A 27201-nucleotide genomic window follows, 5' to 3' on the forward strand; every position below is an offset into this window, starting at 1 on the left:
AAGTGATGACATTTCCAAATGCTGTTGTTTCTGGATACTCAATATATTTATTTATCATTTGTTTGGTCAATACCCCTCGTGGGCATGCGCCGGGTTAAAAGGAATTAACATGAACAATTTTTTTGGCACACATCGAAGAGAACTTCGATTATCACTGATTCACACATACGCGCGGGATATGCCGATTTCTGGCGACTTACGGTTCAATTACAGACGACGATCATGCTGCATTTCTTGACGTGCAATGCTATTTGGCGACGTCTGCTAAATTTCGTGTCAATCTACACGCTAGAAAGATTTAGGACGGATGACTACGGTGTGGTTACAAAGGCCTGATCCATACACCTGATCATACATCTGATCTTAGCTAAAACGGATCCTCAACAAGGAAGAGTTGGCAGAGCGATGTCGTATGCATGCCGAAAGGGCTCGATAACATTTTACTGCCTCGCAAAAAGGTTTATCATGCGCAAATAAATACATGCTCACCGGCAGGTGCGAGTAGCGAGGGCCTGAGCGATCGGCGGGCAGCCATCTTCTATTCCTTTCGGAACGCGGTAGTATGTGGCTATACAGAAAAATTTTTCAGTTTTGTTCGGCGTATTAATGCATTTTTTTCGCTAACACGCCAGTTTGACGTGGTGAGTTTTCGCGGTTTTGTGAGGTCGTGTGACAGACAGGCGAAGTGGGCGTAGCCAGAAAACATTGGACCAATAGCAGAGGCCTAATGGTGAAAAGGCGTCGAATCAGGAATGATTATTTTTCTTTTGTGCGGTTTAATCATGCATAATCAGTGTGTACACGTTATATCAGATGGGGAGCTATCGCGGTTTTCGTGACGCCGCGTGACAGACAGGCGAAGTTGGACACAACGTCTGCGACAAAAGTGCTGCCATTAATACTTCCAACGTCAGACGCTGCAGCGCTCTTTGCAAGCCTTGCTCGAACAGACGTAGCTCCTTGTCCTCGCACGACAGGCCAAAATACATGTCGAGCTGCTCTGCGTGTCTGAGTTGTATTTGACACAAACGAACGGCGGCGTGAAAGGCAGCCGCCTCGCTCTTGCTGTCATGCGCACTGCATATACACACAAATAGTATACGCAGTAACTTTTGACGCGTCCGTCAGTCGACTGTTGCTAGAGTTGCTTTATGTTTCCACTAAATTCAATGGTTGCGCATAGGAGTTCACGCTTGACGAAGCACGCCGTGAAATACCTCTAAGGTGTCACGTAGCAGCAGGCACGGCGTTATCCATCCAAGTCAAGGAAAAACGGGGAGGCTTCAGGAGAGCGTAAATCATCAGAACGGTGTCGTTTGCTCGCAGCCGAAAGAGACTGGATGTCTCCGAGAAAGAAAAAAAGAAAATGGAAATCACACAAATATGGCCGCTTGTATGACCCTCAAAGCAGTGATGGGAAGCCTTCTGGGAAGCAGAAGTCTGCCACGTCAACCACAATCAGTGTCGTCTGGAGCTCGAAAGAGTGGCAAAGCTCTCCAAAAACGTGGAAATAATAAACAAAACTAAAAAAAAAAAAAAAAAATAAGAGTACGTGATTTCCGCATGAAGTTGTACGCTGTTTGCAGAAATTTTTAGCTTAAAATGAGTGTTCATGGGGGGGGGCACTTACAGATAGCTCAAGTGTGCACCATGTTACAACATCACGTCGACTCTCTAACTGCTGTCGATGACGTCAGTTCCCGTACATATCCTGACAGGAAGTGTGTTAGATACCACCCCCCCCCCCCCTTCCACACACACACGAGGACGCTGTTTCTGCGTTAATAAGAGGCGTCGTCTGCATCAACCCAGATCGCGCACGCGTGCCTTCTGCTTGGTGGTGTAGGCCTAGCCACTTCCGATCCACCCCGCAGGCAGAGATCGTTTAACCGAGGAAGTGGCGCAACCTCGTCCGCGTTGTAGTTGCCGTTCTTGGTTCTGTGCGGCCTTAACCGCAAGGCGGCGGTAGCAACAGTCCCCCGCCCCCCTTGCGAGGAAACCTCAATTAAAACGATCCACGGCTTCTCGGAAATGCGAGGGCGCGAGCGCTCGGTGGCATTTCTTTATCGCAGCCACCGACCGCCACGCGCAGCAAAGATCTCTCGTCTAACTAGAACCCAATAGGGGGCGGCTACGTAGCTTGTCTTTTCTGTTTCCATTCCGCCACCGGAGCTTACTTACCCCCCGCTTTATTAAAGGAGCAAGACGACAGGCCATTCACTCCGGGCTTCTTTCATTCCTTCTTTCCCTTCATCGATGAGAGCATCGTCCATAAAAGAAACAAAAGAAGGCACTAGTTATTATTATTTTTTTTTTCACTTCGCACACTAGCCCGGCCGTGCATCGCTGGGCGCGAGAGGAGCATCACACGCCTGTTCGGCCGCCCCCCCTTAAACGAGGCCCCCCTGAATATAGCTAGCAAGCAGCCAGGCATGCTTGACTGTGCGCGCCCGCCGTGGCATAATCGCTTCTCAAAGCGGATGTCTGCGCCGGGCAAGATTTGGGTCACGGGGTTTCTTCGCCGCCGCATCTCCCCCTCTTTTTTTTTTATTATTTCTTTTTTCCTCGTGCTTGTTTCGCATAAGTGTGGTTCTTTGTGTGTTTCTTTGATACTGGCACGTAAAACCCCAGAATTCAATTGTTTTTATTTTTCTTTGATAGTCGTACCGCTTCGCAAGCGACTACTCGCCTTCGCAAGTTTTTTGAGAACTGCTCGCCCGGAGAATATCCCGAGAGAGGGAGATGGAAAGAGAGATTGGGAAAGAGGATGGAATTCATTTGAAGATCTCCCGCGGTCCATACACTGTGCCCTCTCCCACCCAACTCCTCACTTTCGGTCACTGCAGTCGACTCGGAGGTGTACGTATGCGGCCGTGCACCTGTTGTCAGGACTTTCGGTTTCCTCGGCTTTTGTAGCTCGCTATGCGTCGTGTCTTTCTAGCTTTTTTCACGCTTATACTGGACGCCTTCCCTCCCCCCTCAACCCCGCACTATGTAGAAAAAATGGAGAGAAGGAGACTTAAGTTAGAAAAAAACACTTCTGTTACACGCGTGCGACGGTGTGAGGAGTGCGTTCCGTCGTTCTTCTGTTTTCGGTAGCGAGCGTCGTCTTCTGATCTCGTGCTTCGCCGTTGTGCGTCTGCACCCCCCTTTGTTGTGTTTCGCGCGTCGTCTGCTTTGGTCGTCTGGGACGCCTCCATTAGGGTGCCTCGATGCCCAGCGCCGCTGGCATCGAGGCACCCTAGCCTCCATTGGCTCCGCGCGCCGTCTACTCTGGTCGTCTGCGACGCCTCCGTTGGCTTCGCGGTCGTCTGCTCTGGTCGTCTGCGACGCCTCCGTTGGCTTCGCGCGTCGTCTGCTCTGGTCGCCTGCGACGCCTCCGTTGGCTTCGCGCGTCATCTGCTCTGGTGTCTGGGACGCCTCCGACAAGCCCGCTCGTCTGCCAGCCGGTTACGTTCACAACAGAGCCTTTCTTTCCGAGTGAGTGGGAGAAATCTGTCTCTATTGATCCGATGCCACCTGTAGTTTGATAAGGGAGACACAGAACGGCGTTTGCTTTTGAGTCAGCGTTAACAGCGTAATCTTTCCTCTGTCTAGGGGACGCGCTTTTTGTGAGACAGCTGGACCGTGCGACTTGTGCATGTGTTGAAAACGTGTGTTGTTATTGTCTGCCTCGGTTTTCGGTGATCGCAGGAAGACGAGGGGGGATATGACCGACAGATGTCATCATGGTTTTACGCTATCGGACAGGAGTATATAAGAACGCAAGACGCATGCAAAGAAGTTTGGGTTTTCGGGTCCATTCTCGATGACGGATGCACCCGATCGCCTGCGTTGTCACACCCTGTTCATGGCACTTTATTATTATTATTATTTAATGCGATGGTTGACTTCAGAGTCTACCGGTTGCAGACTTGTGCATGAATTATGTCCAAGTCCTATGCAAACAATATAATAGCATAGAAATAGTAATGTTGTCCAGTATACAATATATATATATATATATATATATATATATATATATATATATATATATATATATATATATATATATATATGGCTTGTGGCCCCCTTCTCGAGATATCAACGATGATATCTAACAATTTCACTCACCGTGATCTCACGTGCCTTCCCCGGTGCTTCTTCTTTTTCCCTCTTCATTTTGTCTGATTTCTGACTCCCCGTCTCCGCACATTTGCCTCTGGGAAAATGAAATGGGCACGTTTCGAGAAAACACCCAGGTGCATGCTGGGTTCTACAAGAGAGAAAGAAAAGGAGGTATATCCAAGGAGTGCCGACGCGGGAAGTAAGCTTGACTAGACAAACTAATAATTTCACGGCACCAATCCGCGGCAAGCAGACCGTCGGAAGAGTCGCCGTGCTGCCGACCATGTGATTCGATATGTTCCGGGCGTTATGTTCCGATATGTTCCGGACGAATCGTCGCCTAGCCCGTACGGCGGAGCCGTACGGGTAGGGTGGCTAGAATAGTACGGGCCCGCAACCCACCAAGGTCAAGCTGCTGGGGGGGGGGGGGGGGGGGGGACTTTCGCAGATGTAGGGGCAGGGTCTTTCCCATGCCCGGCGACGGGCCGATGGAAAGTTTTTACTGAGAAGACCTCTTGACTGGATACACCTCCTGTTCAAAGCCTCCGTGTCAATCTTTCCCGGCCCAGGCTTTCAGCTTTTGTCACGTGCACTGAAGCTTTTTCGTTCCCCCAGCTGATTGTGCACCCTTCCTCTTTTTTTTTTTCTTCCTGTCAAAAACACGTGCTTGGTGGCCACCCTGACCGTGCTGCTTCACCGTGACCCCCCCCCCCCCTTCCACACACGCACACAGACACTTTTTGGGGCGGCGGTGGGGGAGTCCTCCCTAGCCACCGGTTCATGAGTCATACAGCTGATTCCCATTTTGAAACTCGTTGGAGACCGAGCGCTAACGCGGCGTGAAACGAAGGAAAACAAACGGGCGTGCCCAAAATGGCTGAAGACGGTGAAATAGAGGAATGGAAGTGGGGGAGGGGGGGGGGGGGGCAACCGACTGAAGGGGCCACACAGCTGATACCAGGTTGGGGGTGTTTGTTCTTCTCTTGCCATTCTTTCGCCCATTTTACCTTTCTTTCCGCACTTCGGTGCTTTGCACCGCCGAAATCACACCAGGTGAGGGGGGGGGGAGGAAAGGGGGTGGTCACGTGTGCCTCCGTCGGAGAGTTGTTTTACGTCTGCTACGCGATGTCCGCGAAGGGCTTGAGTACTTCAACTGCCGTTCTTCAACGGCGTTTGAATATAAGGGGGGTATTAAAGACTTTAAAGCGTGTAACGGGAGATCTCAGGTGCGTTGTGTTTGCCGATTATCTTAGAGCGCAAATTCTGTCCCGCGGCCGGCATCGTGCTAGAAAAAAAAAAAAAAAAACGACAGAAAAGCAGATAAAACGAACGTGCGCACCAAATATCTGACGCACTTCGAAAGAGCGCTCGGGTAGTCTGTTCTACTTCTTCGTCTGGCAAACTACTCCGCCGACGCTTTCACGTTCCCATCAACGCAAACTTCACAGCGTGCGTGAGCAGCCTGTGCACGAGAAGCAACGCTATGTCGTCGCCGAAGGTGCCAAGCTTAAATTCGCCTTTCGAAGAAAACCGCAATCCCCCAGACGGCCAACTGAACAAAAAAAAAAAAAAAAAAAAAAAAGAAAAAGAAAGAAAATAGAGAAAGGTTCCGCTGCACTCGTTTGCAGGGCAATGCTCCCCGCTGTGCACATTCATGAACACCTGTTCTCGGCGACAATGGACGATCTGTAAAGAAAGTTGACGAGCGACAACTGTACACCCCTCTAGACAGAGTTGCCGCTCTGTGCGCAATAACCTCATCCCCTCCCTTTCGAGGAAGACTACCAAAGGGCATCTATCTATCGTTTGCTGCTATCTATCGTGTTCACCGCTTTCGACGACCAACCAATATTGCTTCGTTTGGATGTACCCACCTGTGGCGGATCGAGTCAGTCAGTCGAGCTGACCCAGCAAGACCCGATCTCGCTTATGTGAATCTTGTCAAGTCATTTTACAGGGACAAGTCGGCCCTTGCAAGCCTTGGTCGACCGAACTCTAGCCTCGACGGTGTAGCTCGGTCCGATCTGGTGGCGTTTGCATGAACCAGACGACGACCGGTTTTTCAGCCCCAAGAAGCCGCCCCGACCCGCCGCTTTTGATGAGTTCACGCAAACGTACTTTGATGCAGTGGACGACGACACACCTGCGGTGCATTCATGTTATCCTTGTGACCCCGTGCCACCCGAATCGGTGACCCCGTGCCACCCGAATCGGCGACCCAACCAGAAAAGGGGAAAACCGTTCAAGCACGTCTCCCGATATTACTCCGTGGCATATTTAAGTGGTCGTTCCCTCCGGACCCGTCGAACGTGGACGCCCCATTTGTCAAGAGCGCGAGGTTGTTCCCTTTGTTCACTCTTTGTACTCGCATTGACGAGAAGTGTCTATGTCACTTCAAAATGGCGCTGCCCAATCTCCAGCCCGCCGTCTGCTTCTGGGACGTTGCCGTCTGCTCAAAGTGCAGACGGCAAAATTGATGAGTCAATTATGTCCCTGACAGTGACTAAAGAACAACAGCCTCGAATGAAGCTTCGAATGAATGAAGGCAGCGTGAGGAGCGATGAAGAGCGAAAAAACAGGCACTGCTTCAAACGTAGCACAGCCTCTGAGATCCGCGCAAGCATTTCGCACGATTGCCTTCTGCGGGTTGGACGTGGGCACCTGATTTGCCAGTAAGCGACAGTAATGTGTTCCTTATTCATTCAAATCGCACGCTCTCCTGCGGCTGGACCGGAATACTAAGCGGAAGCTGCCTTTGGACTCATTGTTCCATTCAAGTCATTCAAAGTGAAGAGCCGCGCGCTCACCGGTGAAACTCCGCAACCCGGGGGCCGCTTTTAAACGACTGACCCACCGCACCCGCCCATTACGAAACTCCTCGCGTGTACGTCGCGCGACCTTGCTTGTGGATCGCCTCCGACCGTTCATTCATATGCCAGGGAGGTCGTCCATATTTAGAAAGGGGGCGAGTGAAACTGATTTTTATACAAGCGCGCGCATTGCCCGCTACGGCGGCAACCAGCGGTAGTAGCAAGGGCGTAACGCCACCGATACCACACCAACAGGCGCATACACGCACACACATTCCGAAACCTTCGCAGCGCGTCACTCAAAACAGTCGTTGACGTAAGAACCGCTGCGGTTGTCCGAATGGCCGGCGCCTCTTTCGCGCGGGAAAACGTAGTCAGTAAGCAGCCGAGACAGTTGGCTTCTCAAAACGTCGCGGGCGCGCCTTTCAACTGCAGACCCGTACGTGCCAAGGCGGAAGTCTTCCAAGACAATAGCTGGGTGAGGAGGGAAAAAAAAAGAAGGAAGGCGAGGTGGGGGGGGGGGCTTGAATTGCAAGCCGGAGCTATAATTGCTTCCGCGCCGCTCTTCGCGTGCGCTTGCGTATTGATTGGTGCGCCGGTGTCCGGTGTAACATACATACCCGGGCTCGCTCGCGGCATATTCGAGTCGACGCTCGGATCGTACGGGGCTAAGCGCGGCCCCTTCCCGTGTGCTGTGGTTGTGCGCGTGTGCTTCATCCTTCGAGGACTCCGCTTTATAAGTGATCGCTTCGTGGTCCGTCGCAGCTCGCACGATATCGGTGAGTTATAAGCTACGATGCTCTGATGAGAGGAAGCTTGGCGATCCTAACAGGGACACGAGTAGGAACGAAAAAAAAAAAAAAAGAAGGAACAACGTAAACGCCGAATTCGTTCCCAGTTGTGCCCGTTTTTCTTTAGAACGCTTTCCTTTCAGCAACATTAGCAACATGACTCCCGACCAACTTGCTCAACGTTCCGACGTTCTGATTGGCTCGGATGCTGCACGGAATTTCACATGCAGGCGTACGCTGATTCCTATGATTGTAACTGAAGGCCCCTTCGGAGGTTTCGACATACATGTTGCCCGCGATTGCTGTATTCGTTGCCGGAATACTGTATAAGTATCCAATTACGTTTGGATTGAGTGATTTTGCAACTACGCGGATAGGGGCGCTGTGATCGGGCGTTCGGTGAGAGAAGTTGATGCGGCTATGTTACGATGGGGCAGGCAGACTCGGCACAGATTGGACGAGTCAGGGCGACTGACTGTATGACGGTCCCTATCGAAGATGAAGAAATAACAGTGTTATTGTCGATGTCTCTCCGGCCATCGAAGGTAATTACGCGTGGGCAAGGGGCTTGTAAGCGTTCCAATATAATGAACGTGCACCGACGAGTATTTGTAAAATGCAGTTAAGATACCAAACTAGGTGAATAAGTGAAACCGTCCAACTTGTTGCGCGTACGTGGTGACTTCGTTGTCTTGCTGGCAGGCGGCGGATCTATAGCGAAAAGTGGAATCATGAATGTGTTTATTTAAGCTTTAATATATTTATTATAATGCCGGCATATGTGTGGTTTAGTGCTGAGCTTTGCTTGGCCCAGAGCAAGGTCATTGCTTTCTTGTTGTTTGGCTGCATAAGAGTTCGCTATCCTGAAATCGTATAGCTAAAAAAGCACTGAACTGGATAGCAATTAGTATAGGTAACAAAATAAAAATGATCAAAGCATTTCGCCAATTGGTCGGAACAATAACACATACATAGCATGACATAAAGTTGCAAATATATGCAAGTCATAGGTAACGTAGCCGACGCACGACCTGTGACAAACATGACTATAGCCTCTAATCAAGCTGGAACGGTGATTTAACACTAAAGCGCACGAAAAGTCACTAATGCTGAAAATCATCATTGCATTAACTTAAATCAGAGTAAATGACATTAAAGGTCGTAGCTGCGCAAATGAACGCTTTCTTCACCAGCGCACAATACAGCACCTGCCACTCATAGTCATGCATCTTTGAGCGGCGATATTAGAAGGTACCCCTATCTTTGTACGCACTTGTCCTATGAGAGCTCGATGCATTGTTCGGTTCGTCTAGTAACGAAGGTCCGTAGGTGGTCGGTCCTTCAGTCTCCTCAAAACGCTTGAATATCAGAACGCTGATTTCGATGTCTTGAAAACTCTCAAGTGCTTGCCATTTCCTCGGATTTCATTTCCTGCAAAGGCTAAGCAGATTTATTTGGACATCTGGCGTTTCTACTCTATGAGCCTATTGAAGACAGTAAGAATTTGTCAATGTGGCGAGCACCGTGGTGGCCGGATTGGAGTTACAGTAACTCTATATGCGGGACTTGGACAACAGTGACACCCCGCGCGTGGTGGCTTGTGTAGATTTGCTCGCTAAGCCTTTTCGTGTATATTCGTCTCGTTGAGCACAATGAAAAGGTTCTGCTCATAGTTGAAAACAAGTGCCTCGTCCCCACTTATATTTCAAACACGATGTTGCTTTAGTATAGTTGAAAATGCTTCTTCGACCAGGGGCCGTGTAGCTGCTTAAAAACTGCTGTTCCGCAAGAACTGCTACGTACGCTAAGCACGCAAGCGCTTCGGAAATATCACTTGCAGCCTCCATAAACTGACGCGCTCAATTAATTCCGCCTGGGGCACGCGCAATCATCTCACGCGGAGTGTACACATACAAATTCCAGTTCCCACGAAAAGTGAGATCAGCTCGTTGATTTCGGTCACCGAACCTGCGAGCTATATTATATAATAGCGACTCTTATCGGCCGTGCGAAGAAGACACCCCGCGGGAGAAAAAAAAGAAAAAAAAACCGCGTCTATATAGTCAAACGCTCTCGTTCCCATCGAATCGTGTAAGCGATCCGCGGGCAACGAACCCACGACCTGCAGCATGCTCTTTCCTTATCTCAAGTCTTCTCGAAACGTCCCTATAAACGTTCCCAAGTTCGCAAGCGACGCTCTTCTCAAGGCGCACGAAAGTGAAGGGAACCTTATATAGCTAGCCACAGTCGGTCTCACCAATTCTATGCAGTACAGCAAAGGCTATAATAACTATAATGGCTCGTGTTGAACCAATCAATAATAGGCAACGTGTCCTGGGCTCGTGTTCAGCCAATCAACAGCTCGAGCAGACTGCGTGTTCCACAGAAAGAGGCGAAGGCACTTGCCTATTGTGCTCTGCCAAACCTTATGTGACTACGTCGCGATTAACGGTGGACAATGGGGATGGGGGGGGGGGGGGGGGGGGCTTTTTTTCCTTTTTTAAACAAATCTCTCGTACTGACTATATCAGCGCAGCAAACAAACCAACACGCGCAAATAACAAAATGCAGTATACTGACTCGCCCAAACTGCCACTTCGTTGAAGCACGCATACAGTCGATGACAAAAGTTTACGGACCACGGTATCTGAAAAAAAAAAAAAAAAGTTGAATGTCTCTACGCAGCCACTATCGTGATGTACGACTACCGTTGCGGGCTGCTCGGAAACTCGACGCTTTCTGAGAAACCGTGGTCCGTGAATTTTTTTGTGGTCGACTGTACATCTCTTGTTCTGGTTGTTTGACGCGACCGACAGACTTTCACTGCGGAGCGCGCAGTTTGTGAAATGGAGTGTGTAGCTATAGCTAGGTGGGCACTCAACCTTCCTTTACAGCCCCCCATCCCTCCCACCCCCCAGCTCCCCTCAATTGACCCAGATTCTTTTGCTCTGGGAAACACTGTTCCAGCGGCATTTATTTATTCTTTTTTTTTTCTTCATAAGACCCATTGCCGTAAAGGGAGCTCGCCATATTTCGCCGGTTTACCCGTAGCATCATCTGCCCCGAGAGTTTCGCAATTTTTGTTTTCGAACGCAGCTTTTCTTTCGTTTCTTTCTTTTTTTTTTTTCTCCTTTTTAAGCCTTCTCTACGGGGAAAGCACGCTTAAGAAGCTTCGGTCCCACAAAGGCATTAGACGCAGCAAAATAAAAACCCGACAACGAAATTAGGCAGCAAGCGCAACGGATACGTGAGAAGGAGGTCGAGGGAAGTCCGGGTGGCTCGCTCCGAAGAAAACAGCGAAATTTAGAAGAAACAAGATTTTAAAAAGAAAACAACCGAAAAATGCGTCCTAAAACGAGCGAGCAGACTGAACACCCACCGTGAGATCATAGAGAAATGACAAAATAAAAAGAACTTCTGAGAGCAGGAGACCGCGAAATTAGAGAGAGCGGCGCTCCCTCTCCCTTTAACTCCTGTGTTTGTTTGCCTGCTTGTTTGGGGTGTTCCCTTTAAGATGGCCTCCTCGGAACTTTCAGCGACAGTCCGGGGCCAGCGAGCATATCATTCGAGAAATCCCGAACATTTCGAGGAAGAAGCCGCATATATACACTGATGTGTACACAAACAACGCCAACGGTGACCGCCTCGCTCATGTTTATCGAACCAAGAAGGCGTACACCGATCAGGGGGGAATAATCGAGGGAAACAAACTTGGATCGCCGAAATTACCGATCGAAGCATCTGAAATCGCGAATCGACGTCGCGAAGACGTGGTGAACGGAACTCTTTTTAACAGCGGAGCTGTTTAAGCTTTTCGTTTCCCCGCCTAGCGTTCGCAAAAATAAGCCTTGCGATGACGCCACGTGCGCACAGCTGCGCCTCGCTTCACTTTGCGATAGCCAATCGATAGCTAATCAGTAGCTAATCGATCAATAATCAATAAATTCCGGAAAAAATGCTGGGGATGACTTGGTAGTGCATAGCCCAGCAAAAATGCGTGACCAAAACCTTGCCATAGCCAATCAGTAGGTAATTGATAATCGACCAATAATCAATAAATTCCGGAAAAGCATAACCCGTAAGGCCAGGACCAGCTAGGTGCCGATCAGCGCCGCTGTTTCTTTAGCCTTTCGCGACTAGTGCAAGCTGCGCTAATTTTGTCTTTTTTTTTTTAGGTTCTGAAGAGAAAAAAATAAGCTGACATGTTTAGTTATCATTGTACAATACCGAGGCAACTCTTATTTACCGTGATAGGGGGCGCTTGGATAGCAAAAGACTAAGACTATTATAAAGCCGTATTTCAGCTTTCTTACGACAGCCCTAAGAGGTCCACCTACATTTCCCGTCGAATCTACACGCGTCGTATATTCAGCAAAGGGCAGCGCTGCTGTTGTTGGTTTGAGTGCGTACAACGTTCGCCCTCCCCGTTCCGGTTAGCCCGTTGTGGTTTGGAAGCAAGGCAGGGGTCCAGCTCGACCGTTTGTGACACGTTTTTACTCGCGCCTTCTTTGTGCGTCCATACCCGACTCTCTGAAAGGCAATGCCACCTTTGTTAAAACCCAGCGAGGAAATCGAGTTAGCCTCGGTCGGATAGCTATACCGTTCGCCACGCTATTACGGTTCGAAAGCGTTCCGAACAATTCCAGTTCGATACGGTCAGGTGGGCGACTGTAGCAGGGGGTCTTGCGCTCTGTTATTGCATTAAATAGACCGGGGAGGGGGGGGGGGGGTGCTCTACTGTTAAGGCACTGTTACACACCTTTGCCAAGAGTATTTGGGACAGTTTTGCTGATTTTACGACTCTATAGGACGGACACACACCGTGGCTTAAAACAAGGCAATCTTATTTTGTGCCTATTGCACCCCCCTTATCCACATACATACACAATATGTAATACCGCGTTTTGCATTCAATCAGAATGCGGCCGCCCCCGGCCAAAAAAGATCGAACCCGTTACGATCGTTCTCGGCAACGACACACAGACACCCCCCCCCCCCCCTTCAAATCAGCTCTATTTGGAGTCGGATAGTTCTAGAGTGCACTCAGACGATCTGCCCTTTTGCTTCAGCGAAGCGTCGCGGCAGACTGCTTCACAGAAAAAGTGAAGGTGTCCGCCGACGAGTGATCGATCCAAAAATAACCGTCCCTCAAGTAATGACCATGCTCTCAACGGCAAACAGGCTTCTTTTAAGGCCTGGCCGAGTCACAACTGTGCATTGGACAGAAAAAAAAAAAGAACTAAAAAGAAGAACGAAAAAGTTGCCAAGACGAACAGCTCGTTTCCACCTTCGTCTATACGCGTATATACATGTACAGTTAACGCTGAATCCAAAATAAACAAGCTTTATGGGCCTGCGGCGACCACCGTTTACGCGTCACGGCTTCGCCGTTTCCTCCGAGTGACGTGAAAAAGAAGAAAACGCTGAAAAGAACGCAAGCGGCGGATACACAGTGCAGCTCTCGCTTCGTTCGTCTCCCCCCCCCCCCCCCCCCCCCCCCCCCCCACCCCTGGACAACGTCTTTATTATAGCGCGTCCTCGACCTTGTTCTGACCGCGAGCTCGTGGCCTACGCGTAGCACGCTGTGTACTACTGTAAAGTGCCGATGGGTGCCAAGACAAGTAAGCGATTCGCTTTTGGAAAGTGCGTGTAAAAAAGGCAGCGGGACATACAAAAATTCACCGCCCATATGCAACCCACGTATACAGGTGGTAAACCGGCGAAGCTGAAATGTGCGGCCCCGGTATGAGCCACGTACACGCGATTTCTTCCTATCCTTCTTTGTCGTGTTAGTCATACATTCGTACCCGTCCATGCCAATTTTGGTATATGCCTAGTGAACGAGACGCGAGTTTTCGACAGGTTTCTCGATAGGTTTATTTCCGCCGGTGGGTTTCTGTGGTCGGACCACGAGTTTTTCGGCCTAGGCATATACAGCTTCCCTGTAAAAATGACGACCCACGGTTTGCGTCGTTTCGGTCTGTGCACGGTTGCAGAATCCGAGGGCGCCAGAAAGACGGGCGCCGATCACCGGATACTATAGCTTCGCCTATAATATATGCACGAACAGAAGTCGAGTTGACCCGACCCGATCGTGTTTTACCTCGCGGGTTAGGCCTAGCGGATTAGGCCTAATGGGTTAGGCAAGATGCATGTTGAACATTACCTTTTGCAGGCGAGTTGACCGAACTCACCTCGACGATCGTTCGATACGCTACCCACTAGCGCTTACATGAACCCGATGACCGGATTTCATGTCCCGACAAGTCGACTCGACACGACAATGTATGGTTCACGTAAAGGTAGCTACGGGGAATTCCGCAACGTTTTTTTTTTCTTTTTTTTTTTTGTGTGGACTACGTGGCCGATATAGAGGAGGACACAGGCTTGTCTTACTAGAGCGTCGCAGCATGCACGAACGCGTGTCGGATATAACGAAGTAAATAGAAGTGCTAAGTTCGGGTATAGCGAATAAACCGAGTCGTTTGATAAGCCTTGGGTATATATTCGGGCACTGGCAAAACAGACCCAGCACTTATTTGAGAAAAAAAATAATTAAGAAATTAAGGAGTGCATATATTTCTGGGACGTCCTGCGGAGAACATTAAGTAATCTACAACAGGATCCACGTGTCATAAGGTTTTGGGCAATAAACGAATGATGATGAGTTTCGTCGTGATTTATTTAGGCTTATACGTCCCTCCACTGTATGATATGGCGCTGCAGAATGGCGCGCTACCGTTGCGACCTGTACGACCGACCGGCGTGTACGTACGAGTAGTTTCGTGAATGTATGACCCGGTTTATTGATGAATAAAGTACAACAATGTGTTCCTGAGCGGCTACACAGGGTTGAACCCATGACTGCACTACAAAGAATGTTAAATGACAACGAGGCGCCAGTGCGGCGGACTCATTTCGTGACATATTTTCATTATTTGTGTTTGACCATCGATGATTGTTCGGGAGCGTAATACGTCGAATACATGCAAAAAAAAAAAAAAAAAAAAAACAGATCCAACGCGAAGCTATGTGAAGCGAAGATTTAGTCAAGTGATGTGCATTAGATCCCACACAACTAACGCCGATGCATGCAATTTCGTTTGCTTGCATCCTATGCAACCTATAATCTCATGAAATGTTTATGTTCATCCGCCACAAAGGCCACAACTTTATTCTCGCGTAATCTGTATGTTTATGCATTACGCCGCCCTCAAGCTATGCTGTCATCTGGGGGGCCGAGGGTACTTCAAGCTGCGTTTATGAAGCTTTTACCTCCGGCTTCTTGATTTGTACTGAACGGAAACGTACAGAAAGAAAGAAAGGAAAAATGCAAGGACAAAATGAGATGTATGCACAGCTCGAGGTAAACGTCTGGGAGTTCGCAAAGAAAGGTTCGTTTTGAAAAAAAAAAAAAAAATGCCGCTGACGTTACTTTGCAATGTCGTCTTTCGTGTCGCACTATTTTAAAAACACGGACGTCGGACGGACATTTTACTGGATAGCTCGGGACTTTCCGTAGATTGCGTGGTTCTAAAATAGCGCGGCTCAGTCAGTTTCTTTCTCTCTCCCTCTCGTCTTCTTTTCCCCGTCCCCTTTATGTCTTCAAACTTAACTCGTCGTGGTGAGGTCGACATTTCCCCTGTGGTTTCTCGGGTGGGCGGCGCTGCGAGAATTTATGGAGAAGTCTTATGCGTATATACTATATAACGAAACGGGTTACGGCGACTTCACGGTCAAACGAGCCGTGAATCTTGCGTGGGCTTACGAGCGGGGGCGTTTCACGAAACGTCGAAAGCAAGAAACGCGGCATCAAGAAGATCGAAAGAAGAAGCAGAAAAAAAAAAAAGTTTAACCGGCCTGGCGGCCAGGTCATCTGGGAAGACTAACGATCGTGCTGCATGCTAAACTGTATACTACCCGGCTTCGGTCGACTAAAGCCCCTCCACGACGTTTTCCGCCGAAAGCCCGGAGTAGCGTCGATAAAGGGGCTTTACGGTCGGCTGTCTGGAGACAACTTCTGTTCGGTATCAATTCGCCTCGCAGCAAACAGATGGAAATACGGCGTGGTCAAAGTGTGTACCACGGCCTCAGAGATTTGCGCGCGCCGGCTGAGCAGGCGCGCGTAAATCTCTGAGGCCATGCGTGTACATCATAGTTTGCTACAAGAAGTACTAGAGGAAGCTCTGGTGCTGCGCCTGTCCAGCTGCTACAGGAACTGTGCTTTGTCTAGCCGTCACGCTTATGGGCTTGAGAAACTTTCTTGATGGCGTTTTTTTTTTTTAACCTCAATTTCCAAGAACAGCATAGCCGTTTTCAAAACGCCCTGGCAACGTGACAAGTATCAGCGCACAAAACATCCAAATGAGACGTAGCTGGACAGAACCAAGGTAATGTTTGCCAGCGCTTGGAGATACTCAGATTCTCTTTTGCATTATGCCTAATTGGACTTCTCAAACTTATAATCAACTTATAGTCAACTTCTCAAATATTATAATGATATGCAAATAGTCTATGCGAAAATTGTAGTGCAGCACAAAAAACTCACGATACAGCGTTCTGTTGCTCGATACGTGCTACATAAAAGTTTTTTTCTAAGCACGAGAGAAGCCCCGCGAATACACGCAAAATTGCCGCGCGACTGCCCCCCCCCGAGGCACTTTGCGTGCATGTATTCGCGGGCTTCTTTCATTATTCTGCAAAGTTCTGTTCAGTCACGTTTATGTAACATCAGTAAGACTGCGCACATAACCATCGCCAAAATGACTTTATCGCTGCTTAGGGTTAGCACATTTCTAGACCCGCTCGGCGTCCTGCACACTGCACGTAACTGTCGCAGCGAAGCGTGCGCGTAGTACATGCATACCGGCTGCCACGAGGCTTCCCTGCCCGCGTTAGGCGCTCTTCGTCGTCTTTCTTTTACCCTATCCAATAATTCAAGTTCGGCCGAGCATGTGTTACATAACGCGGTTGTCTGGGGTGGGTCAGTCGTAGCGTTTTTTTTCGGGGGAGAAGACACTGGCGGGAGGGGTCACGGGTATAGCGGCGGCGCCTGTCGAACCAGGCAGGCGGCCGGGATGCTTACCAAACCATGGCCGGCGCGGCCGTTTATAACCACGGCAGCGGGTTCTCGCAGAATCTCGCCCGCTCCTTCTCCCGTACCTCCATCAACGGCCACGCCTGCAGCCGCTGGGATAAGGGTCATATCGAACACCGCGCCGACTGGCGGAGAAAAAAAACAAACAAGACAAAAACAAAAATAAAATTAATAAATAGAAAGCGGGCCACACGCTAACGGCCGCTTAGCATCGCGGCGGACCGTGTCAGTGGGTTACACACGGGCGAAGTGTTGCGCATTTGGGGCCCGTATTTGGTTCGTGAGCAGACGAGAGAACAGATAGGGCGAAGTATCTGTTTTTCGTCTGCCTCTACATTGCAGAAACAGACAAAACAGTTTGGTTCGTTAGCAGACGATACAACAGCTAGGACTAAGTATCTGTGTTGTCTGCTTCTATACATTGCAGAAACAGACGAAACAGCTTGGTTCGTTAGCAGACGATACAACAGCTAGGACTATATAAGTATCTGTTTTTCGTCTGCCTCTACATTGCAGAAACAGACGAAACAGTTTGGTTCGTTAGCAGACGATATGACAGTTAGGACTAAGTATCTGTGTCGTCTGCTTCTCATTATAGGAACATATGAAACAGCATCGGGCACGAGATGACGACGATCAAAGGCAGACGACAGGCGTCGGAAAGTGTTGTACAAGCAGATAGTAGAACAGGTTGTTCCACTCGGGGTCAGACAAGAGAACAGGCGCGAATTACGTACAAAAACGAGACCCGCAGCAGGCAGACAACGCGGGACGCCCGTGTCGTATGTTATTTGTCTCCTGTTTCGTATAATTCGCGCCTTTAATTTCTGTCCACACTAAGCGCATCTAAGCTATACTTGTTACATACAGACAATGGTAATTCTTAAGAGCGGTGCAATACAGATAAGAGTTTTCTTTCTTTTCATTTTCTTCTGGAACGCATAAGGGACCCATTAACACTTGCGACTAGGCGAGGTCGTGCGACCGATTGCGACTGGCGACCAGAAAGCTACTCAAGACGAACGATGTTCACACTGACAAATGCGACCGACGAGTCGCTAAACCGAAATGTCTCACGATATGCCGTTCCAGTGCCTCCTTCAGAGGAGGCACTGGCCGTTCACGTCTGCTTGAAATGTCATCGCCGCGTAAAATAAGCGTCAGCGTATACGGACGTCTTGTTCCTTCGCATCTGATTGGTTCAGCTGTTCTGGGACTGCGGTCGCGCGACTGAAAAATCGAGCAGTGAGCGACTGGCCCGAAACAGTCGCATTTCGAGAAAAGCGACTATTTGCGACTACTTGCGACTGGTCGCATTGCGACTAACTTGGTCGCGCGACCTCGCCTAGTCGCAAGTGTGAATGGGCCCTAATTCACGCCACTGTAACTGCTGATTACCTTATTAATCTCCTGAAATGGCTTCAGCATTGACGGGTTTGAATTCCGCAGTTGGACCACGTACCATACATTATAATACAATTAAACAATTAAGTAGGTAATATTAGATACTTGATAGACAGAACAAAATATTCGATAATGAGTTACTCAGCGATTACAGCACATTTTCTTATGTCCACCGGCGCCAATATGCTGCCGAAAAAAAGAAATACTATGAAGGGCACATAGTATGAACCATGGTCAATGGGAGGTTTTAATTCAGAGCACCAAGGTACCATGTTTCTCATAGTCTCAGTGTTACCCAGGGAACCCAATCAACCAACCAACCAATAAACCAAACAGTCAAAAACAAGCTACCGCTAAAAACAATTCTCAGTCGGAAAAACACTGATTCGGCAAGGTCATGCAGCACAACATCACCCGGCAGGACTCTGACCTTGCAGGTAACCCTTCGTGATCATTATAAGTGCCCCGTCGTTGAGTCAACCGAAATAAATGCGACCTAATTGAGGGGTTAACGGCTGCGGCAGGCCTGTTTGCCGGGCACATAGCCGCCGCATACGTGTATACCCTTAATTCCTGCCGCGAAAAAAAAAAAAAAAAAAAAAAAAACGCAGGGCCATGCACGACCGAGGCAGGAAGCGCGCGTGTCACGTGACTACTATAGCACGTGGGAAAAAGCCCGGCCGTTCGCTCCGTCCGCACGCGTCCGCGCTGCTGCGATGTTATCTATGTGTCCTAAGCGCGTCGTAGGCAGCAGCTGTTTTGGTCGCCGATGGCTCAAGCTACTGAGCGTGCGAGTTTGACGTGCTACGTTGCAGTTTTTTTATTATTATTTTTTTTTTAGCTCGAGCAGAAACGGTTGGCGCCTGAGCCACCGAAGCTTCGGTTTGCTTTTCTCCGCGATGGACGTCACAACGAGTTAAATATATATTTCACTACGTCATTGCTAGCTGTTGCCACGTTTTCGACAGTGTTGTGCCTTGGCTGCCGCTGCAAAGCGTCGCAGATGTCAAGGACTCTTGACCGCTGACGACGTCCTACAATATAATCTTGGAATGCTTAATAGTGTATACTCGAATTCCGCCAATCAGATAGGTAGGTCGTAGCAGTCCTATGGGCCAATCAGAGCTGACAAGATGGCGAATCCGACAGCGTGAATGACGGCGCCATTACTTGTAAGTTATATCGAGCAAGCCGCGTTCTAGTGAAAGCGCTTTTCCGCCCTCGATTTCCTTTTAAACTGCGTACCGATGCAACTCGGTGCCCATCGACTGGCTGGAGCTTGTAAGCGAATGGACTGGGTGTCATCCATTATGCTTGGGAAGCACAGTGTTTGTCAAACGACAGAGTCGGCAGTGTTTAGGTTGGTTAGCTTAACAGGTATACAGAAATCAATTCCTATGGAAGCATCCCGTGTCAAGTGCATGAACACGCCATCAAAATCACACACATATGGCGAAGCCAACAAAATGTAACCTACTTGGGAGAAGCTCTCAGCGCCGCTGGAGTAGACTCGACTGGAGAGCTCAGCCTCGGTGCTCGATTCAAAATTACCTAGGAGCCAAGCGCGTGTAAGACCGTCGAAGGTACAACATTATACAGATGTCATGAAAACACCTAACACAAGGCCCGTACCTATACGCCGAGACCGTGACGTATACCCAAGACGGCCGTCACTACAAATGAAAGAGAGGAAAGCAAACAAACAACAAAAAAGAGATCTAAGCGTAGACTGCACCAGCACTGAAATTCACGGACGCGGCCTGGCGTGACCAAGGAGGCTTAAAAATGTTTGCCGGAGTGGAGCTGCTTCGCCTGTGTTGGTAAGAAACTGCGGGGGCTGCCACGCCAGCAATGTTTTTTTTTTTTTTTTTTTTTTCTTTTAATGACCTCCTTGGTTCAAATCAGCATTCCTCATGAGGTAAACGTAAGGCGCGCGGGCGTGAGTTTTTGCGCGCCTGCAAGCGCACATGTAGTTTGGCCTTTAGATTTAGGTGCACGCTAAAGAATAACCACCGGGTGCCCCACTACGGCGTACCTCATAATCGTTTTAGCACGCAGAACCGCATATTTCTCTCTCTCTCTTTTTTTTTAGTGAAGAGCATTTACGTACAGCATCTTATATATAAACGAATATCTTGAATGTCCTCTGTTTGAATTCTGTTTGCTTGTCTGCTGTTTGCCCACTTTTCGGCACTTCGGACGAGCGTCATATAGTATCACGTGCACATCACTCCTCTGGACGTCCGCTGGTTGGCATGCCTCCGCGATAGCGCCGCTGAAGGCTGATAAACAACCGTGACCGGCATTAATCGCACGGCGCAACCTGGCGCGTCTCTGAAATCATATTGGCGTGATCGAAATACTCGTTGTTGCGGGTGTGTGCACAATAAATGCGCTGGCTGCTGTTCTCAGCTGTGGCGCATTGCCAAATCAGTTCATAAAAAAAAAAAAAAGAAAATTGCTTATTCCAACGGTATTGGCGGAAATAGCCGCGTCTCCAGGGAGTGTTTTCACGAACAAAAACATCCGCAGGACGTGCCGAATGCAATGGAAGCTGCTGGGAAACACTTCACAAAACTTTAGAAGGATATATGACGTATGGGCTTTACATTCTGGTCGATGTTTGCAGGAAAATCACGGCAGGCCTACCCTAGGGCCTACTCCAATAAACTTGAAAAGTGAGCACTGCCGGACGACCGATTCATCGAGTCAAACGAACGAACGCCGGTGCGCCCACCTGTTGGAAGCCGTCAGAAATAAAACGGCACAGCGGATGATTTGGACAATCTGCCACCAAACCACAGAAGTCCGTAAAATAAGTCACAAATTTACAGCCGTTTCAACGACCTTAATACTTCGAATAAAATATAAAAAAAAAGTTTAAGCGTGCTAACTTTTCGAACGCATTTCCGCGCATCGTTGCCAGACACGCACGCACGCACTTGCGGCGCGATACTTTGACTGTTGGCACTTTGTTGTCATGTTTTAACACTACTAACTACTAGTGTTAACATGTTTTAACAGTACTAACTTTCACGTCAACTTACTCATCCGAGGTATAGTGAGGCCTGCTAGAAACTCTTTACGATACGACATCCTAAGGTCCTACTTAAGCCTGCCGTTTCGTTTCCAAGATCGATCGCACGGTGATCTTTAAACACTTCCATCTCTTGTCTTTACAGGAGCCATGGGGAGGCAGCTGGCAGGCCTCGGCGGGGGCACGACGTCTGCTCGTTCCGTCCGGGCAGCCGTCACCGTCCTGCTCATCGCTATCCTGGGCAGCCATCCTTGCCAAGGACAAGGGGACACCGAGGCGAGCCTGGTGCGATGCAACGACACCTGTGCCTCTAGGCTTCTTTCGAAGTTTGCCGACTACGAAAACGGCAGCGGCAGCAACTCGACCGGCGCGCCGACGACGTCGTACTACTCCTACCCGGACAACCCGTTCCAGCGCGCCAACGTTTGTCGCTGCGACGACGCGTGCGTCAAGTTCGGCGACTGCTGCCGGGACGCCCCGGCGCTCCTGGAGGCGGCGTCGTCCGCGTCCGGCGACGGGCCCGTCCTCGAGTGGGAGTGCGTGCGCGTGCGGAGCGACATGCAGGCGACCTGGGTCCGACGCGCCTGCAAGCCCGGATGGGACGGACCCGACGAAGTGCGGCTCCAATGCGAACGCGGCGCCGACGCCCGCGTCACCGACCCAAACGGCATGGCTCCCGTGACGTCGCCGCGGACCAACGTGACGTACGCCAACGTGTACTGCGCCGCCTGCAACGACGACTTGAACGACACCCGCCGCTGGCAGGTGAGACTTTTCTCGGAAAGCCACATTTCTTCTGCACGTGTACAGTCGGCCGAAAAACGTTTACGGGACACGGGATATACGAAGAAAAGCTGAACGGCGCATAGTACAGTGGCTATATTGGCAGCGTTCTGCTGCCGATCACGAGGTCGCTGGTTGCACGAGGTCGCCCCCGTTGCATTTCGAACTTCGAAGGGGGGCGATATGTAAGAACGCTTGTGCACTTAGATTTAAGACGCGTGGTCGAAATTTGTTCGAAGCCCTCCCCTAAGGCATATCTCATATCCCCAATGTTGCTTTGGGACATTAAACCTAATCAATCGAGTTCAATACTTCAATCTGGAGTAGCGTTTGCGACCTTACATCATCATCAGCCTATTTATGTCCACTGCAGGACGAAGGCCTCTCCCTGTGATCTCCAATTTCTCCTGTCTTGCGCTAGCCGATTCCAAGTTGCGCCTGACGACCTTACATAGTGACGCGTTAAATTAGAAGCACGGTTATGCCTTAACAGAGTAGACATTCACATTTATTGTCACACTCGTGTCCCATAGACCGTTGTGGCCGACTGCACTTGCACTTAGCTACAGCATTTAAGGGAACACTTAACCTGATCTATTGAAACGGCGGTTCTTGAAAAAGTGGGAGCCGTAACCTTACTTAACTTTACATTTGCTATGTAGTTCTCAAGCCGAATAATCCTCCTCATGGAACTTGCTCCATTTCAGTCCAGTAACAAGGAAAGTTAGCTGCTTTAAATGTAGACCTGGGGTCAAATTCGCAAGGCTTTCCGTTTTCATTGTCATTGGCTGGCTACCTTTGCTAATGATATGCCTAATGACACAATTGGCATCTTCTTTTATGAAGAGTTTTAGTGTAAGACCTATTTTTGTGAATATGGGCCCTGCTGTTCGTTCCTTTTCATTTTGGCACTCTACGTTCACGACGCCACACACTTGTTAAGACTGCTCAGGTAGTGTGTGATGGCTGAGCAAAAAGCAGTCTGACAGCAACTGGATGAATTCAAGTATCGTGGTGGCTAGCTGTGTATGTGTACTGTAATCGGGATGTGTTGTAACTCCACCATGCCCTGTGTAACCAAATTGCCTGACAGTTTAGTTCGGCAGATCATTTGTGAATGGTACATTTGGCTGAGGTGCAGCAAATGAAACCTTGGATTGAGTTTTCAGCACCCCAGTGCTGAAAACTCAATTTTAGCTGCCTCCAATTAACAAAAACTGTGTAGGCATGTGGCAGTCTAGGACTGAGAAACTGTGCTGTGCTGCATATAAGTTCAAGCTTGCCTCCTTATTAGTCTTTAATGTGGGCCTCATAGTTAGCCTTGCTGAAAGTCTGTCCTGTGCTTTTGCTCCATCTAGTGTGTGCAATTTAGTAGTAATTTGGATGCACAACTACTCGTTGAAGCTTTCCCTAGTGGGTAACCTTTATCATATGGCAAAGTCATGATTGGATCAATTGGCCTTGCTGCAAAGTTAGCACTGGGCCACTGCAGTCACTTGATGTCCATAATGTAGTGATAGCGTACTGTTAACTTTTTACTGTAGTCAGTAGATTTAAATGTGGTTGAATAACTTTAGTAACAGGTTCTCCTAATTATACTAGAGCCATAGTCTGATGTGTGCATGTAAATGAATGGTATAGTGGTGCAGCTGTTTACATACTAATGTGCAATTCTGCAGGTGAACCTTGACTGCAAGGAATTCTACGGCCTCATCAACATGACGGGCGAGGACATTCGAAACAACATTGAGCTGGATCCCACAAACTCCAGTTGGGGTGTGTGGTTTACTGCTCCAGGAGACTACCGACGGTTTTTCGCCTGTGCCTTGGAGTACGCGCCCCAGAACCTGTCCAGCGTGTACACCTGCAATTCTTTTGTGTCGACATGTGATCCCAGCTGGGCCGGCACGGAGACCGAGAGGGAGTGTAAGTCGTACCAGTCTGTGATCAATGTGTATGGCGTGAACTACCGCAATCCAGAGTGCATGGTTTGCAACAATGACACTGCTCCGCACCAGATCTGTGGTTTCTACAGTGACACCAGCTTCGTTAGCCCCCGCGGTTTCAGCTTCAGCATACTCATGGATGTTAGCCCGTCCGCGGGCAACATCGTCGGCAAAAAGAGCCTTTGCAAGAAAGGAGAACTGTACGACCCATTCTACAAGGTCTGCCGGAACGTTCTGTGCGGCATGGCGGGCTACGTCCTTGACGGTGACAAGTGCGTGAGGGATGAAAACGAGAATGAAATCGAGCCGAGGAGCGGCAACGGTACCGTCTTCTACACCCAGGAGTTCCTCGCATGCCGAAAGACGATGTTGAACAAGGGCGAGTACACAATACGGCCCAACGGCTACCTGTACGCCACGCGCTACGACCGTGACTTTGCTCCCGACAGCTACTTGCTGGAAGGTGACCTCCGGGCCCTTGTATGCATCATCTTCAACGGAACCAACTGAGATAGCTAAGTTTTCCAGGACCATGGGCTACGTCTCTGCTGTGGGACTAGGCGTGTCCATCTCCTGCCTCGTGGCCCACCTTCTCGTGTTCTTCATGGTGCCTGACGTGAGGAACCTCTCTGGACAAAACCTTGCCTGCCTCTCGACGTCACTTCTCGTCGCTTACCTGAGCTTCCTGTTTGGCATGATTGGTGAACCGCCCGCCCGAGCTTGCCAGGCGTCGGCTGTCACCACGTACTACTTCTTCCTCGCGTCCTTCTTCTGGATGAGCACGATGGCATTTGACGTGTGGCGGACCCTGCGTGTCGCCACGCGAGAATTGCGGGTCAGCTCCGGTACGCAGTGGCGGCGTTTCTTTTTCTACAGTCTTGCCTCGTGGACCCTTCCCGCCATAATTGTTGGCCTTGCCGTCTTCTTCGATGACCGCTCCTCCGGTATGCCCGATGACTTGAGACCTCTCTTTGGGCGCCATGGCTGCTGGTTTGGGCAGCGGAAGGCTCTTCTCATCTTCTTCGCTGGCCCCGCCGGTGCGTTGATGCTCCTCAATATCACTCTCTTCACCTCGACTGCCGTTATGGTTATCAGTTCGACAAAATCCAGCGTCAAGCGCTCTGGCAGCGCCGCCAGGCGCAACTTCAGTCTCTACGTACGGCTCTCCACCATGATGGGCCTCACCTGGACGCTGGGTCTCGTTGCCGGATACCTTGATGTCGAAGCACTGTGGTACCTCTTTGTCCTCTTCAATGCATTCGAAGGGCTGCTCATATTCCTCTGCTTCTCCTGCACCCGCAAGGTTTGGACATACCTGAGGGACAACGTGCTCATGTGCATCAAGCGCGAGCCGTACCGTACAGGCACACTCAGTTCGGGATCCGGGTACAACTCCAACAGCACCGGAACGACAAGCTCGGGATTCTCGCGCCGGGCGTCGCCCCGCAGCTCGACAAACTACAAGCGCACGGCACCGTACCTTGGCAAGAAGACCAGCATGGACATGTACTAGGACTCCTTTTCTTTTCCCCCCACGACACCCGTTGTTGAGCCAAGTGCGAGTATCGTTACGGTGTTGCTATTTGGCGCACATGAGCACCGCATTCTTGTCATGTGTTGATGCGGAGTTGCCACAAGCCTCATCTTTGCTTCTTCAGTGAAGGCCCTTGTAGCCGCCTCCGTTGATGACGTTATAGTGTTCCTATCCCATGTGTGGTTCCTGAATCTCATCCATGTCGTATTTATCGTTGAGCCATCGATACACCTTTTAACCTATGCTCCCTTAACGGCCAAGTCAGTGACTTCCAAGTCTTCTCAGGACGATTCCATCGTTTATCTCTTTATTTATCACTGTTGTGACGACTTAGGATCATCAGGTGTGTTTCGGACTGCATCGCAGCACCGAGAAGTGGCTAATTGTGGAACAGTTTTATCAATTTACGGCCTGTTTTGTGCCACGGAGGAGACTCCGTTTGCGCGACTGTGAAATACCAAAGTCATGTGGTGTGTGTTGTGTGTATGTGTGCGAGTGCATCAGAAAACTTTCACATCATGTAAATATCTTTACCTGATACTCTTAATACCGACCTTGTAAATAAAGATGTAGATATGTTGAATGGTCTCCTGTGGCTTTTATCCCTTGTTAATATTGCTGTGTAGCTGCTCTATAGAACTAGTGCTTCTTTAGAAGTTTTCATTGTCATGTAGAATTCAGCTTCTAATGTTCCTCATCTTTCTGCCTTTGGGCACACATCTGCAAAGTGCTATCACACAATACAGGATGCAATGTACACCTGTGAGAAAAAGTATACGGACCACGGGGTCGCCGAAAAAACTGAATTTCTTCGTAATTAGCAAGCATAAACTGGAATTGACGAGTACATTGAAAAGTTCGCAATGCCAAGTTTGGACTGCAGTCCTCAATTTCAAGTTGCGTTCAAAGGCCGAGAAAAAAATCGGCTTTATCGTGCAACCCCTGGTCCGTATACTTTTGCTCACGGGTGTACATACCTGCCAAGTCTCCCGGATTTGGACCATTTCTTCCGGTTGTACGGTTGACAGGAAAATTTCTTGGAAATTGCTGTTGTGTCCTGTTCCTGCGTCTAGCGCTTTGTCAGGCCACCTTGGCAAAAAAAAAAAGAAAAAATCCAACCCAATCTAACAGTTGCGATGAACAGTTAGAGGTTCATCGCGCAAAATTAAGAAAGTAGTAGGGAAACCCTATACATGCGCTATTTTGTTAACCGCAGAGCCACTCCTTACGCTGACGGGGTTGTTGGGTGCCCTAGTGGTCCTAGTATAATTAAGCTAGCTAGCGAATGCAGCCTTCTGCAACTAGCAACACTAGACTCTTTCATCGTTCTCCTCAGTGTCAGCCGCTCTGGCATTGCATAGGCCTACGGTCAGTCATGGCTTTAAAAGCAAGGAGCGCTAGCGCAAAAAGTATCAAGTATTTTCAATGTAGTGCTCAGCCAAAGTGACGCTGGGTATTTTGTTGATACCAGAGAGCATTGCAGAGTGCGCACGGCAATTTAACATCGTAAAAAATACGAGGACGCAGTGTCGCTCGTTCAAGTCGCTGGGAAACGTCAACCTCGCAAAATGTGAAAGAAATGGAATTTCTTAAAATCAAACATTATCTGAATAGTTTTTGAACACCTGCCGTGGTTGCTTAGTGGTTTTGGCATTGCGCTGCTAAGTACGAGCTTGCGGGATCAAGTCTTGG

The 27201-nt window shown here is 49.3% G+C and overlaps 1 protein-coding gene and 1 long non-coding RNA gene across 3 annotated transcripts in view; one reads left to right on the forward strand and one right to left on the reverse strand.

Moving 5' to 3' along the window:
• The window catches only part of LOC125945588 (uncharacterized), a 31077-nt gene extending 10075 nt beyond the window's left edge, over positions 1-21002 (reverse strand). Inside the window, exons 1-3 of one of the 2 annotated variants that reach the window (XR_007467030.1) lie at positions 19687-21002; positions 16794-16930; positions 4149-4255 (exon numbers count right to left, since the gene is read on the reverse strand). This is a non-coding gene — a long non-coding RNA (uncharacterized LOC125945588). Of the gene's footprint in view, positions 1-4148; positions 4256-16793; positions 16931-19686 lie in introns of those variants that run through there. The other variant, XR_007467031.1, reaches the window with a different exon arrangement.
• Positions 7524-26092, forward strand: LOC119453272 (G-protein coupled receptor Mth2-like). Its single transcript, XM_037715297.2, is given in 4 exon segments — positions 7524-7696; positions 21392-22011; positions 23709-24482; positions 24484-26092. Coding segments are annotated over 3 exon segments (2394 nt in total). The 5' UTR covers positions 7524-7696; positions 21392-21396; the 3' UTR covers positions 25489-26092.
• Positions 26093-27201: the final 1109 nt, after the last annotated feature.

The sequence above is a fragment of the Dermacentor silvarum genome, chromosome 5 (assembly GCF_013339745.2).
Source record: "Dermacentor silvarum isolate Dsil-2018 chromosome 5, BIME_Dsil_1.4, whole genome shotgun sequence".
NCBI lineage: Eukaryota > Metazoa > Arthropoda > Arachnida > Ixodida > Ixodidae > Dermacentor > Dermacentor silvarum.